At 35.3% G+C, this 17238-nt stretch overlaps 1 protein-coding gene and 1 long non-coding RNA gene across 2 annotated transcripts in view; both read right to left on the reverse strand.

The window, feature by feature from the left end:
• ZNF800 (zinc finger protein 800) overlaps positions 1–17238 on the reverse strand; it is a 47348-nt gene that overhangs the window by 11834 nt on the left and 18276 nt on the right. Inside the window, 1 exon segment of the mRNA XM_028525156.2 lies at positions 16021–17236. Within this exon segment, the coding sequence (XP_028380957.2) occupies positions 16021–17236 (1216 nt within the window).
• Positions 421–2263, reverse strand: LOC118497171. Its single transcript, XR_004899710.1, has 2 exons — positions 1114–2263; positions 421–1082 (listed from the first exon to the last, which is right to left on the reverse strand). It is a non-coding gene; the product is annotated as an uncharacterized LOC118497171 (long non-coding RNA).

A 17238-nucleotide genomic window follows, 5' to 3' on the forward strand; every position in this document is an offset into this window, starting at 1 on the left:
CTTTTAAAATAGGTCCTACAGATTTTTTAAAAGCCCTCCAAATACAACACATGGATTAGTTCATATTGCCTAATACTATTATTACTTAACTATCCAATACTTCTTTAAGTTGATTTAAATTTTTTTAAATCTTTATTGTATTTTTCCATTGCCATTTAGTTCCCTTATATATACCCCACCCCCAGTCCAAGTACTTAGAGTAATATCCAATACATGTTCTCTTACAGATTTTATACATGGCAGTGGGTGCAGGGCATGGGAGGTAGGGTGGGGAAGGACATGGGGAGAAAATCAGTGCTAGCCAAACATCATTTTCTAAATGAAAAACTGAAATAGGAAGACACTGAACTAAATTAAATAATAAACTAAGGGAATGTGAGAAGTGCTATGTTGTCTCTATTTATTCTTCCATGTAATCTCTTCAAAACCTATGGCTGCAACAACCGCATGTACAGTAATGACTTTTGAGTCCCCAGTCCCTGCACAATCTCTCTCCTGACGACTAGTCTGTATATCCTACCCCTGCTAAGCACCTCCAATTACATGTCCCACAAGCAACTCAAACTCAATACACCTAAACTTTACTTCAACATTTCCCCCAGTAAGTGTTCCTTTTCCCATCCCCTACCTTAAAAAATGGTACCAGCTACTCACCCAAACAGAATACCTAAACCTGAGAATCATACTAAGTTCCTTCTTCATCTCCACTGTCTGGAAAGTTCCACTTCTGAAATAATTATGTACCCATCTCCCCAGTCTCATTGTGATCAGCTAAATTTAGGCCTCTATCATTTCTTAGATTTCTGAAACTGGCTCCCATTTGATTTCTCCACCACAAATATTACCCTATTACCTCCACTCCAATTCAGTCTCCTCAATGTTATCAGATATCCCTGCTTCAAACTCTTCAACGGCTACCCCTAATCTTGAAAGTATAATTCAAACCACTACTAGGTACATAAATCTTTTGATTTGGCCATTGCCTTGTCTTATATTACTTCCCTTAATCTACGTGTGGTCTCATGTCTCTGTACCTACCTGAAAAGTCTTCTGTCCAACTCAAAACTCAACTCAAAACAAAACTCAAGTCTTCTAACTAACTCAAAACTCAACTCAACTTAGGAATTATGAGAATTATGAGAAGCCTTCACTGATGTAAGGGAAGACTTTTCATAATTAATATTCCACTGCTGTGTATCCTTATAATGTGTTTTTCTTCCATAGTACTTGAGAGGAGAAACTGAGTTTTTCTCTGTAACCCTAGCACCTAATTTTGTCTTGCACAAACTAGGAGCTCAACGTGTCTACTGAATGGATGAAGTAAGTCAACCTAACACAGTGAAACCTGAAAAATCATCCTGAAATTCTTACACTTTTGACACCTGAGCAGGATCAATGGGAGAAAAGTTTAATTTTCTCATTATTGCTAATCTGTTCCTAGATAATACCTTTAACAATTTATTTTATCTTCTATTCACATTAAGTCTGTTAAAATGAAATCTTCAATCATTAAAAGGCAAATAGATACTTCATTTCAAACACAACTGGTCCTACAAGTAATAAACACTTTAATTAGCATATGGTACAAAGGCTTGCGTCACTCAAGAGGCTAAAAAGGACTGGGTTGACACAGCCTAGCAAATACCTGTTTGGCTGCATGCCTACAGTACCACCTATGAATCAATTTAACAGGTAAACAAATCTAGCTGCCACCACCAAGGGCTCCAAATCAACTATAGTTACATCAGCATTAGCTTGAGTGTGGGGTAATATAATTGTTAAATCCTGTCCTCAGGGAAATGAATGCAAGAGGCGGAAGGGCAAAGCCCATTACTATTTCAGAAAGGCTAGAACACAAACCATGGACTCTGAGAACGTAGGAAGATTCCAGGACCCTGTAACTTCTCTGCCTTTGCTACCTCCTGCTTGCCTATACAGATAAGCTATCTATCATCTACCCACACATTCAACAAATGTTTTTTAAGCATAACTAAGTCCCAAGTGTTCTGGTAGGCATGGGGTCTACATAGCTCTCCCTAGTTTTTTTTTCCCCTCCCAGTATCTTACATAAATCTCTTCAGTGGGAAGATAGACATTAAACAACTCACAGATATAAGCATAATTACAAACTATATTACATGATAATAAAGGAACATGAAACAGAACAAGGGAAACATACTTTATTTTTTGAATCTTTTAAAAAAATTTTAATCCTCACCCAAGGGTATATTTATCGATTTTAGAGAGAGAAGGGAGAGAGAAACATCAATCGGTCGCCTCCCGTATGCACCCCGACTGGGGGCGGAAACTGCAACCTAGGTATGTGCCCTGACAGGGACCAAACCCACAAACTTCTGCTGCAATGAACAGTGCTCCAACCTACTGAGCCACCAGGCCAAGGCAAGGAGACATACTTTAAATTGTCTTTATTTAGAAGTGATATTTAAGCTGAGTCCTGAGAATAAGTTAGTCAAGTGATAAAAAGCAATGAACACACAGTAACACCAGATCTGTGTTTTAGGAAGATAGTTCTGAGAGCAGCTTGGAAGACAGATTAGAAAAGGGGTCAGTTAAGTGACTATTGCAACCATACAGTAAAGATAAGAGTCCAAACTAAACTACTCAAGGTGGAGATGGAAAGGAGCCAAATGTGAAAAACATTCAAAGGCAGGATGGACAGGCACTGATTGCTAATTAGGTAAAAAAAAAAAAAAAAAGTGTGTGAGAGAGAAAGAAGTCAAATTATTTCCTAGGATTCTCATTAGCCTAGGTAACTGGGAAGCCAGAAGTGTGAATGATTGAGACAGGGAACATATAAAGGAACAACTTTAAGGGGAAGATAAGTGCAAGTTTCTGTTGCACCTAAGATACTGGAGAAATATTCATGTGGAGATGTCTGACTTGCAACTCTGAAAACAATGGTCTTTAAAAAATGATCCTAGAACAGGCAGGCTAGAAAACAGGTGTAGGGAATCTTCACAGAAGTGCTAAGTGATGCTCTGGGAAAAGATGAATCAGAGAGAATATAAAACAAGAAAAGGGACTAAGAAATTTTGACTTATATTTAAAAATCTAGTAACAAAATAAAAACCACTGCTAAGAAAGGAAGAATCAGAGTTCACAAAAACATCATTTCAATAAATATTTATTAACATTCACCACCTTCTAGGTATGATGCTAGATATTAGGTATATAAGTAAAAGACAGGAAATCTACCTTCAAGATGCTTACAGCCTAGGGGAGGGACACAAATACATCATTTCAGTATAATTATAGATGGGGCACCTTAGAAATACACAAGGGGGAAACCCAGCCAAATGCAGGAGTTCTGGAAATACACATTGGAGGAAATAGTGTCTTGTATAAGGTTTTAAGATTAAAATCATGCAAAGAAAGTTAGTGAGGGGAAACCAGATGAAATCAAGAGAATCATCCCAGACTTTTGGAATGCTGACCAGGATAATGTGTTTAAAAAAAAAAAATCCTGGAAGAAGACAAAAGGCTAAAGTGATTTAAACTGGAAAGAGTTACTTTCACTTATATGTGAAGTCTAATGAACAAAATAAACTGACAAAATAGAAAGAGGCATGAATACATGGACTAGACTGACAGCTGTCAGAGGGGAGCAGGGAAGGTGCGAGAACTGGATGAAAGAAAGTAAAAGGATTAGCTAAAGAACATATATGCATAACCCACAGACACAGATAACATTGTGGTGATGGCCAGAGGGAAGAGGGTGCTGAGTGGAGGTGGGCAAAGGAGGTAAAAATGGGGGCATCCGTAACAGTGTCAATATAAAAGTAAAGAAAAAAATAGTTACTTTTAGAAAAAATAATAGACCCGGAAGATGGAAAAAGTGGACAAGGGGTGTTTGGTGAAAATTTACAGGTGGCGGGGATGGAATGTTACAGAAGAGAGATTAAAGAAAGCTGCCAAGCTGTATGAGGATTTGGAAAGAGAATTGGGTAAAAAGAACTTATATGAAGTTTTACTTTATGTAATTGTATCTTTTGACCTTAGAGGACTTCTGTAAATAGTAGATAGATTCATTATTTTCCAAAGATTCTTTGAGCTTGTATATTTATTTTGGATATACTGGGCTGAGATTACCCAAGGTGACCCAGTTTTAAGTGATCATGAAAATCTGGGAAAGGTAAATTTGTAAGTATTAATGGTTGTAGAAAGGTCAAGCATGATGAAAAAAAAAAAAAGCAAGAAGCCATCAGATTAAGCATTATGTGGTCATCGATGCCCTTCAAACTTTCAATAGGAATGTAGAGGTAGAAAACAATCGCAGATGGTTCACAAGTGAACGGTACAGACATGACTCTACACTGTTCGTTCATTCAACAAATATTTACTGAGTGCCTGCTACATACTGGGAACTATCCTAGGCCCTGGAGAATCAATGGTGATCAAGACACAGATCTCCTAAGAGCTTATTGCCTAATGGAAGACAAGGAAATAGACCATTAGAGTTATAGTGAAATCAGAGCACGTGGAAGTTTGACAGTAAAGGAAGGAGTAATAGCAGCAACTACACTGAAAGTAGAAATGAAGGGGAAGTTTACTTCTTGGCTAAAAGGAATTTCAGCATGTTTGTAAGCTGAGTGGGGAAAACTTGTGGAAAAGGAGACAGACAATAGGAAGGGAGGAAAGGGGAGAGAGTAGTTAGAGGAAGTTCCGGGGAAGGAGATTGGCAAGGGTAGAATTGTCAGACTTGGAAAAGTAGAACAGTTCTTCCTCAAACAACCAAAGAAGGAACAGAAGACAAAAAAATAATTGTGATGCAAAAGGAGAGCATAAAGAAATGTCCTTTACCTTTTGCCACAGCATAGGCAAGGTTGCCTCTTATCAAGGAAGCAAAACAGGGTTAGAAGCTTTAAGGACAGGGTAAAAGTTCTGAAGTTTGCAATGTGAGAATTGGATAAACAAAATAACTAATAATTTCCAATTTAAGATTACACAGATAATGGAAGAGGCAATCCATACTTGTTTGCTTGCTTTGTTTATATCTGGAAGTAAACTATAAAGTAAAATGTGACCTATATTTCACAGAATTCAGTTAAGCATAAATTAAACAAAGCTAAATCTTAAAAAGAATTATCAAAAAAAATCACAAGTGTACACCCATACAGTGTATGATTGATTATGGACTACTTATCAGAGTATCCAGTCAATACGGCACTCCCAGAGTTTGAAACCTGTCACCATTACTTAGTAGCAATGGCAGAAACAAGGAAGCTCACAAAATGAATGCACGTAATAAGATTCCATCAGTAACAGAAACAAAGAGAAGCTTGAAAGCTTGCAAGTAGAGAAGCTATATACAAGGGGGAATGCCCCAAAATGGAATTTATTTATAAAAAATTGTGTACTTATTTACATGTATAAATTTCAGTCACCTTCAAAGTACTTTCCATTTGAAGGACACACCTATCGAGACCTTTTTTCCACTATTCAAGTTTTTGAACTTGGTGATTTTGATGCCTGTTAGTACCTCTGTAGTTCTTGTTGTCTTGTTTCACCTCTCCCACACTTGCAAAACGTTACCCTTTGAGGACTTTTTTCATCCAGGGAAACAAAAAATGTCATTTGGGGAGAGATCAGGTGAATAGAGAGAGTGGGGCACAAGGGTCATGCTGGTTTTGGTCAAAAACTATTCAACACAGTGCAGTGCAGGCAGGTGCACTTGTAAATCACCAATTTTCTAGCTGAAATGGCCAAACGCACTGAAAGTCTTCAAAAAAAATTCACTGAAGCCAAACACAGCCTCTCACACCACCACCAGCTAGTACACTGACACAGGTGGGTTCTTAGAACACTCACCTTAGTAGAGAAAGCCTGTACTACAGTGGGCCTAGCCTCCAGAAGATAATTCAGGTTTTTTGGGGGGGGGGTCTCCCTTGTGTATTAAATGAGGTACTGAAAAAGAAGCTTAAAAGCAAAGACATACTGTGGATTAATGATAAGTCTGAAGATAACTGGTCTTAATGTTCCTGCCTTCCTTTTTTTCTTCCTTCAACATGCTCTTAGCACTTGTTATATGCCAGGTACACTGTGAAGCAATGGTGATACAAAGAAAAAACATAGTTCTTGCTTGTAAACTCAGAATATGTTCATGTACCCATAGCCTAATGTTTACAAAAAAAACAAAAAAACAAAAAAACTCAAAATGTGCTCTGAGTTTCATTACCCAAAACCCTACATTGTTCTATAAGACATTAACCACAAAGAAGCAAAATATCAAAAAGTTCAACAAATCTTTCAACAATTAACAAAAAAAAAGTGCTGCAAAAAGTGGCAGTATATTGAAGACCCATAAAATAATGTTATAACTTAATAAACTGTTGTATATTTTGGCATTCTCATAGATGTTACATCTGACTTTTCATTAAAGATGGATTAATGCCAATAAAAAGGCAACGAACATCAAATGGCAAAGCAAGATAACCAGAAACTAAATGCCAGAAGTATTTCAGCAGCAAATCATCAATTTTAGTGATCACTACAACAGTAATAATACATGTTTACTGAGCTCTTACTTGAGCCAGACATTGTGTTAATTATATGCAATATACCATTAAACTTTTATAAATTCCTATAACAAACCTACCTGTAAGGTAGTTTTTAATACCATTTTACAGACAAGAAAAGTAAAACTTAGAAAAAGTTACATGCCTAAACTACACAGCTAGTAAGTGAAGAAGCCAGAACTTGAACTTGGGTCTATATGTTCTTAATAAGCCATGCTTTAACCACTGTGTGATTCTGTTTCCCCCAAATTATGGAATAATTCCAGGCACATGATGGACACTCAATAATGTCTGTTGTTGAAGGAATGAATGCAAAAATATAAAGCAGCTATTGCAGAGTGAATCTAAATGTGGAAAATACAAATAGAAAAGCAGAAGCAATATTTTAAGCGTTCACTAAATCATCCAAACTGTGAAGCATAATTGTGGGTGCCTGGAAATTAGCAGCAACTGATAGAATGGCCTGATAGGCTGTTACAGGAAATGTAATGGCTCTTTCTGAGTGAAAACTTCAGGCTCTCCATGAATCTGCAAACCAAAGATGGAGATAGCACCAAGCAGTTTAGGAAAGAAACTGCAGATGCTTATCAGAAACCTCTTTCCCACATTTTCTCAACATGGAAAGGATTGTTGGTGATGCACTGACATGAAACAATCAAGCCCACACATTACCTTTAATTCTATTACCTTCAAAATGGAAGAAAGTCATGTATACTGGAATTATTATATTCTAGTACTATCCAGATCCCTCTTGCAAGATTCCCATCCTAAGATTCCTTTTATTGGCTCCAGGGCCATGTTTTATCCCACTGACTCTACCACCATGATCACCAATGATAGGACCAACAGAGAGCACCTGTCCCAAGAGCAGCCAAACAATGAAGAACAGCCTACGGCCAGCAATCTATGAAGAGACCTGGCATAGGAGATTTGCCCAACCTAACTGAACCAATCACACTTTCTCTTATGGTAGTCTCAACTCAAGCTATATGGAGGGGGAAAGTAGCTGAAAGACACAGAGAAAGTAAGGAACAGAAGTAAGGAGGTAGTAATAACCATACTGAGAAGACAGGATGCTGTAATTCATTTTCAAAAAAGTAAAAGCAGAGTCTGAAAAGGGATAAGAGCAGCAGAGAAGCAATACTCCTGCTGCTAAGACACCAACACCTAATCAGTAGAATTACATTGATTTTTTTCAGTTTCTATGAAATCTACATGGGGAAGCCAGTTTGTACAATTACCACTAGAGTCCCATAAGGCCTGGCCACTTCTATCTCACTCATTTCCCCACATAAAGCCTTCTAATAAACCTCTCCTTACTAGCTACAGACCAATTAAAACTCTGTGCTTGCAACCAAAAAAATAAAACAAAATAAAAAGCATAGCCCAGTATTTGCATATATGGGTGCACATGCACTCACACACCTGCAGTTAGATGACATGGTAAATCAGGTGGTGGCTGGTAATACAAGCACTGCTGGTTCTGTAGTATCTGTGGTTTAAATTACTGTGCCACTTAGCTCTAGTTAACTGTTTTAGAAAGAAGGAACTTCAAAGAAGCATCTTAAACCTTAAAAATTAGTAATTCGTATCACTACAATTATTCACTTAAAGATTAAAAAGAGATCCAGGGAAATTACAGGAAACAAAACCATCTCTTTAAAAGTTTCTTCCTCTTGTGCATGTACAGATCTGTTTGTGTCCAAATTTCATGGCAAATAAGTGATTTTGTTCTCTTACAGTTACAAGAAACAACAGTGGACTAGTCAAAACAGCCAGGCAAAGAAAGGGCAAATTGGAAAATTATAAAAGTGTTTTGAAGAAAGTTTAACTTTAGGATGTAAATATTAAAAATTACTTTTAAATTTCAAAAAGTATGTTCTTGTCTATCTTTATGGCAGTCCCATATCTTATCTCCTCAAAGCCTGTTCATTCAAAGAAAAAGGATACTCAGAAAAGTCTCAAACATCTATAAACACCCAGCATGGTACAATCCAGGGAACTCAATAAATAACTAATGATCAAAAGGCATGAAGATGACATGGCCACTCTCCTAGACAAGCTCATATAAAACAACCCTAACAAATTCTATCTCATAAAATCAAAGAAACTACATAAAAATCCTTTCCCTTGTTAATTTTTTTCCATATGGTTCAGTCACTTGAGCACACAATGCTCCTAGTGCTTCACTATTTTCTTCTCTGAAGAAAAGCATTCCTTGCTTTTTTGTCCCATCCAAAATAAAAAGCTACCAGTCACAACTAGCAGGTACTTTGGGCTTCGGGCCTAACAAAGCACCCAAAACAGTCTCAGCTTTTTAAAAAAATACTTTGCACAGTTTAGAAAGTAAGTCTGACCACAGCCACAGTTCCAATTCTCAAAGTTAATTTATTTTCAGGATAATCCCACAGATAGGAGGAATTAAAAGCAAATACTCAACCTGAGTTGTAATAAGAGTTCTATGCACTTAAGGTTTCTTTTGCCGTAATAATTTCTCCTCTATCATTATTACACACTCTGTATTGATAGTGTTACCAGATTATACAAAACAGGACACCCCAAACACTGCAAGTTATTACTGCTCAAGCATTCGGTAGGGGGTGACAAGGGTTGTTTATTTTGGTTTGGCTGTATTTTCAACCACATTTTACTATTCTACTTCTTAAACATTATAATAATTTGTGTCAAGAATATGCTCCAGACATCTGACACAAGTATTGAGTATCAGAATTACTAAGAAGCCACAGAAGCCAGGTGTTGGAACCCCAGCACTTGATCTGAAGTTTCAGGATATGAAGGGTCATCCAAATCTAGAAATAGGGTTTTCTGGTGTTGCAAATTGTAGGAGCCCCTAAACCTTAAAATTTCTAAAATCATCATCTTGTTAAAAATGCAAGCTCAACAACAGTCAGGTGAGGGGGTAAACCCTGTCAGCAGATAATTTAACAGTACTTGGGCCTCAGCTGAAATTTGGAGTACTGCCACTAATGACCATTGGCAAAACTGTTGAAAAGTGCCATTTCTTCTTATCTCTTCATGACACACTCACCAAAGAAGCTCCTGACTTAGCCTAAATTGTGCCCTGCTGAAGAATCTACTCTTTCCATAATTAAATGCTTTCTTTCAAATAGCATCTACTTGTGTTTTACAGAAATATTTCAGCTATGTTAATTAATACTTATTCCATGTAAATATTTTATACATGACCAAAAATAAAGTATTTGTGTGACAGGACACATAATAATGAAAATCTTATGACAGATGGGCTACTCTGGGGAATAAACATAAAAACAAAACATAACTTACAATGATTGTGTTTACAACTACCTTTTGTAAGACAAATGAAAAACTTATAAGAATGATAAACTAGTAATATCTGATTAGAATTGATAGAAAATGGTATTTTCAATGGCTGAATTAAACACAAAAGCAGCAGTTAAAATATGATGTGTAGCAATAAAGTTCCCTCTTTTAATGTACATTTTCTAAAGGGGTAATAAAGTTCCACATTTTGATCACTTAATCATATCTAACATTTATCGTATCATGTCAGGCATTATTCTAAGTATTTTAAATGTTTTCTCATTTTATCCTCAGAACTTAAGAGGTTAAGAAATATTGGGATCCTCATTTTATATGTAAGGTAACTAGGGCACAAAATGTTTAAGTAACTTGCACAATGTCACATAGGAAATAATTCATTTGTGAATCCAAAAATTTCACCATCTGGCTTCAAAGCATCACACTAGGCTACCAATAAGGTAATATAGTGAAAGTGCTTTGGAAATGGTAAACTGTGCAAATGTCAGGTATACTGATCAAGGGCACATGCTTTGTAGTCAGACCTAGTGTCAAGTCTCAACCCTATAATATACTACCTATGTGAACTTGAATAAATCACTGAACTTAAGTTTCAATTTTCTGTTCTATAAAATGGGGAAAATGAAGTGACAGTTCTTAATTCATAGGGATGTTGATGAATTAAGGGAACTGTGTATGTAAAGGATTAGCAGAGTGCTTGGCATACAGTAAACACTGTGAATGTACATTATTATTAGCTAATCCTAAGAATTTCTTTTATTATCATAAACTCTCATTTTAGTACCAATAGCATTTTCTAAAATAAGTGAAATCTATCAATATTGAGATACTATAAGTTTATGAAATTAGGACCCCAAGTCTCAAAGAATATCACAGCAGTTTTGAAATGGAAAAAGCTACTACTTACTTTAATATCATTCAATTTATTTAAAGTGCCTGGGTATACAGCAAAATGTGCTGGGCACTAAACAAAATTATCAAGACATAGTCCCTGACTTCAAAAATGCACAATCAAGCAATTTAATTCGGCTGAGTGGACACAAACAGAAAACCTCCAACTTTAAGCATTTTCCCAACCAGATGCACCTATGTTCCCCTCTGTGGTGCAGTAGTAGTGAACACAGGTAGAAGAAATTGCTTAAGAATATATAGTAAACCTGACAAACAGAATGCAGAACATTAAGAACATTAAGGAAGAAATGAGCTGACTTCCCAACATCTTACCTTCTCAAAAAACGTTTTAGTTACCATGGTACTAAGATCTCTGTTAACCAGAAGAAAAAATAGGAAAGAGCTTAAAACAAGGTCAGAGGAAAAGGCTGCAGAAACAATTTATAAGAGGAGAAATAAATTTGGAAAGTTAGAAAAGCAAAATAATTGTGAGTTTAAGTGAAACATGTTTTATTTTGTATTATATCATGTGCTGGATGATTAGGAACAAAACAACTAATAGCAGTTCTTAGATTGTTGATTCTTACTCCTTTTTAATCCTGAGGTTTCCATTAGCTCTTAAGTCAGAGAAAAGAACAGCATAGAGTACAGTAGGATTCTCTCTAACAGCACAGCCAACATTATGCTGCTCATATCCTACAGCTCGATTTCAGATCAACTATGAGAACCATAGTTATATCATAACCCTGGTACTCTATGGATTCCATTAGAAAAGTAGCTTCTAAAACTCCTAAGAATCTGGAATACTTCCAAGGGCCAGTGCAAAAACCTGAAAACCTCATTTCCAAAGTTTTAGAAGCATTTCTATCTCATCTTCAGTGATCAAACTATTTGAAGAGATCTTCTGTAACTTCACAACAGGAAATGATATCCACTTACACCTCTCTATCTGCATACCCAGTTGTCATAACACCTGGGAAACTCCTCTTTCTGTAACCACAGCCTCAAGTCATAGTAAAGCAGCAAACCTTCCTGCTACTGCATCCATATGCCCTTTAAAAAAACCAGGAACAGCCTATTGACCACGAAACAATTTAACAAACACATACTCCTTAAAAAAATGTTAAGATACTTTTAAACAATACAAGCAATCTGTCAAAAGAAAACTTAGCTCATATATATAAAATCAGGCTAAAAATTAAATATGGGTAATTTATATGTTCTCCAAGAACATGTATGTATTCTTTAAGGTTTTCCTATTGAAATAGGAAATAAGAAAAAATATGAGACATGAACCAACAGTTATTGCGCATTCAAGATACATCTGTATGTTCTAGTGAATACCTGCCCAGTGTGGGCCATACCTGATCCACCTCTCACTTACACTATACAAAACTTGGGAAGATGGAGCACAAGCCATTTCTTTTATTGTTTCTAGTTTTCCAACACTTAGGGGAGGAAAGTATATTAAGGAAGAAGATGAGTAGAATTCTATAGAAAAACTCTTTGAGCAAATAGCAGCAAAGGTGAATATTATTTGTAGCCAGAGCTACGTCTTTATATATTATAAACAGTCTCTGATGGTTCCTTTGACTCCCTACAACAAATAGTGCTATAAATATTTGTTTATATAGCTTACGTGCAAAAAAAAAAAAATCTTCCAGCACAAATTTCCTAGGTCTCTTCTCAAGAATCTCAAGAATGACAGAGCTCAAGAATCAAACTTAAACTAAAAAGAATGAAGACCAGAAAGGAATAAGAACACAGAATTTTAATCACTTACTTGTTCATTCTACCTCAATAAACTGGTCCCAGTCTAACCTCTAACTTGTGTCCACCATAATCTGTTTGGCTATTATGATAAAATATTCCTAATCTCTCTAGGCCCTTCTAATGTAAACCAGGCCTGAAAAAGTGCTGTTTTTTTCTCAATGACCCATATAATATTTTTGACAGTCCCTGAACCCTCAATTCCTTCATCTAAATTCCTGCTCTGTGGCCCTAGAGTTATGACAGAGAAGCTACTTCACTCACCTGGAATCTCCTACTGATTCCAGGAACTGGCTACCCTCCACAAAAATCAGGCTACTTCTCTTTCTTCCACACAGTATTTAACAAGTAAAGCAGAGAAGAAAAGTCCTACATACAGATGAAAGGCTGTATGCAAACAGCTACCCCAAGCTTTTTAGGACTCATGTTTTGGTTGTAAGTACTTAAGCCTGGAAATCTTTGGAATATGTCTTGTGTGTAGGAATGCATAAAAGATAACACCTTGCAAAAGTCAAACATACAGGTTTAATAATGTGCAACTAAAGAAGATGGTTTATAAATGAAATACCACCTACACATTTAGTTCCCTAAATATATTACACTATTAATCATTAAAGTTAGACCTATAAGTACAAGTTTTCCATATGTGGAAAAGTAAATCTGTTTTTAAATTAAGAGAAGTTATAACTCTAATTCTTAAAAATAAAACTATTAAGATATAATTCAAGTGTAGCTGCTCATAGTCAAATGAATATATTTAAATTTGATAATAAAACATTTAAGTTTCAACCAATGCACCTTTGTTGAAGCACATTTAGCTGAAATAACTCCAAGTCTGGTTTATTTCCATCACATATAGTACATTTTTCCAACAAGAGCATGTACATTCAATATAGAACATTTCCAGCAACAGTTACAGTCTTTCTAGTTTCCTTTCACAGTATATTTTAGTGCAAAGCACTGGGAAGGGTAAATGTTTTTCTAGCTATAGAAATATTTTATTATGACCTTGTGGATCTTCAACATTTTAAAATTGTATACAAAAAGTATATAGATGGACAGGGTCCCTCTTAAGTACAGGTGTGAACCTCTATAAAAACATGGTATATTCTCTGCTGTACCTTTTAAAATTATAATTTGACAACAATTACTAAAAAATAAAATATTCCCTAAAAAGTACAAAATATCAATACATAAAACCTGTCCAAAATTTCATAAAGATAGATGTATCCGTTTTTCCTAAAATCTTGATTATAAAAATGAACAAGGAGTCATTATTTTCCGAATTTTACAGTAGGAGTCAAATATTATCTAAAGTGGTCATTTAAGATTTTACTTGGGAGAAAAAAAAAATCAGGATTTATGCCCCATCTGCCTTTTTTTTAGCAATATTTAAAGAAATAAACCAATATAAGAAGTGGTTGTGCATGGATTGTCTGCATCCATAAAATATCAGTAAGCTACTTACTACCTTCATATTAACATTAGTAAATGTGTGGTCTTTAAAAAAAAACTGACAAATTAACTTGCTTCTATCATTAAAGTGCTTTGTATAAAACTTCTTTAAAAATTGGGAATGTTAAATTTTCATAAAAACCTCAGATGTTTACAAATGAAAAATGTAATGATCCATGGATGAAAATGAACTAGAACTTTCCTGTAGTATATATTTTAGAATGAAATTTTCAAATATTTTAAGTGCTGGAGAACAAGTTAGAAGTAAATGAATGTAAAAATAATGACAAACATTTAGTAGGCTAAATATGTATATTGTGTTGATACTAATTTGTCTTTGGTCCTAACATACACTCACTAGGAAATTATATATCTGTACAATCCAGATGAAAATTCTGCCAAATAAAGTGGAACACAACTAAAATCACTAAGATATAAAGTCTTTGTCAATTAAAAATCACCAGTGGTGATATTTTCTTCAGGTTGTTCATCACTTCAATCAACAAATTGTTTGGAAAACAAAATTTGCAACATTTCTGTAGAAACTGTAGACCAAATGCACAAGGTCAGAGGTGGTTAACTGATGGACTGTGATGACAATATGTAATGTCACAGCTACTTCAAAAGTGCTGGAAAAGGCAGTGCCTTTGAAACAAGTGGTTTGATGATAATCACTTAAGTGAGAAAACAGCAGTTACAGTCAGATATTTATAAAAACGTTTTTTTTCCTCAAAATACCATTTGAAGACGTTTAGTGGTTCTAACACCAATTTAAAGTCTTTCCACAAAAATGAACTCCAAACCTTTTCGTACATCACTTGAAGTTATCTGAGGAGAAATGGGAATAAATGAACACTTTTGAGTTTACCAATAAAAGCTTGTTTTTAACACAATAATAAATGACTTCTAAAGAATGGTTTCATCTCAAGTTTTCCACAAAAGTATTTTTTTAAATGTGTGATAATCAAACCACAACATTTAACCTACTCAGCACTCAAACTACTGCTTTAAAAGTTAAATCCAAAACTAATTTAATACTAATTAAATATATTAATTGCCTTAACATAGGGACACAGGTACTGAAGGTAAACTTTCAAAATATAGAGACTTGAAAAAGCAAGTATAGAGAGTCTACTCATTATTTTATATTGCATTTTTAAAATCTACATTTGTTCCAAAACCCTCTAAAAAAGTAGAATTTTTTTTTTTTTCCCAATAGGGGTTTTACTTTTCTTGCAACATACAACCACACACACACACAAAAAAAAGGGGGGAGGGGACAAGAAAATCCCTACTTAATAATATTAACTATGTTGAAATGATCACCAAAAAGTTTATTTAAACAAAAAGGGAAATTTAAGAGGATTTGGGACCTAAGTAATCATTTTTCTTTCATAGATCAAACTTAAAAATGGTACATACTCCCAAGGAGGAGGAAAAAGAAATTCCAAACTTTTATCAAGTTTCTCCCTTTATCTAGAAATACTATGTTAAATGTAAATAATAAATACTAATCATCCTAAATTCAATTTGGGGATTTTTTTTCTGAGTGCAGCACTTTATTTAGCCGTCACAGATTAACTTTTACAATAATTACAATGCCTCAAAAGACTTTTTTTCTGTAATTATCGCCTTCACAAATTCATTCTATTTAATTTTCCTACAATGCATTAATTAGTAGACTAAGTCACTGAATCAAATTAAACCTGTGCAAAGTTAGTTAAACAGAAGACGTCTATTGTAAACATAAGCCAATATAAATGTATATTTTACAATAGAGAGGAAAGCACTGACCCTATGCCATCTACCTATAACTATATTGCATTGTCCTATGGAAGATAAGTTCTGAAGTTAACTTTTGTTCCCAAGCCACTGGAATAATGGTCACTGAAGAGGAAATGCAATACACGCATTACTCTTGCAGCTCCCACTGCCATGAGATATATGGAAGCAAATGTGTTAAAATGGAACCAGCTATAAATTATGGTCAAATGATTTTTTTAGTTCGATGGGGGAGAAAAGCAAAACTCTGTTAACTGTTCCTCACCAGACAAGAGCCTTAGATCTTGTACTTCGGCCTTTGGTTTTGTTTCCTTCAGGTGAATTGGAAGCATTTGCCTTATGAGTTTTCTTATGATGTTCAAGATAAGTCTTTTTGGCAAATGCCTTTCCACATTTATTGCATCTGTGAAGAGAAAAGTTTTTTGTGACTTTTACTTCAATACCAACGTCAGCTACTTCATACTTTTTACTAGGAGAGTTAGAAGTGCCATCGTGTTTTGAATCGCTATGTTTTGCTTCGTCCCTTGAAGGGCCTCTTTTTGCCACTTTATTTAGAACAAAATCAATGGGCTTTTTTATAGCTCTGATCTCCAAACTGGCTGTTATTTTCCCAAGATAGCGGGATGACTTTTTATGAACCACAGTTATATGTCGTATCACATCACGCTTTCGACGAGTTTCGTAAGTGCAAAGAGGACACTTGTAGAATTTAACATAAATGTTATTCCCATCTGTGTGCAACTCAATGTGTTTAGTCAAGTTCTGTTTGGAAGTAAACTGACGTTTACAAAGTTTACAGTAAAGTTGCTTAAAGTCAAAGCCAGCTGAAAGTTTTGGTTTCCTGGTTTTTTGCTGGCCACCTGCAGCAGACGGACTGGTTGATTTAGGGCTTTCAGAGTCTTGTTTAACTTTATTTTTCTGTGCTGCCGGTGTGTTCTTTTTTTCATTTGAATGATTTGTTCCCTTTAATTCATTCTGTGGAGAATGGGTAATGGAAGGGGGTGAAGATTCTACAGAATCTGCTGGTTCAACTTTAACTTTTATTTCTGAACTGTTGGCAGTATTATTGGGGCCTTTCTCTCTTTTAGAGTTTGTTGCAGAAAGAGTTATCTTGTGGACAATTTGCATATGTCTTTTAAGCATTATTTGTGAACTATATTTCCTCTTGCAAAGGAGGCATTTGCATGCAGTTAAATTGTATTCAGCCTTTGAAGACGACTTTTGTTTTCGAGTCTTAAAAGATTTTTTAGGAGAAACAGAATCCAGAAACAAAGGTTGCCCAGGCTTTGTTGCTATATCAGGAGTAATTGAATCCCTCCTTAGTCCTCTATGAACTTCATCAAAGTGCCTCCTTACATTCGCTTTTGTAGCAAATGATTTACAACATACTGGACAACTCCTACTTAATGGAACCAGAATATTCTTACTACGTCCTTTAGAGGATTGGTTTGGATTTTTTCGTGTTTCAATGTACTTTTTAGTT

The sequence above is a fragment of the Phyllostomus discolor genome, chromosome 10, assembly GCF_004126475.2.
Source record: "Phyllostomus discolor isolate MPI-MPIP mPhyDis1 chromosome 10, mPhyDis1.pri.v3, whole genome shotgun sequence".
NCBI classification, from domain to species: Eukaryota; Metazoa; Chordata; class Mammalia; order Chiroptera; family Phyllostomidae; genus Phyllostomus; species Phyllostomus discolor.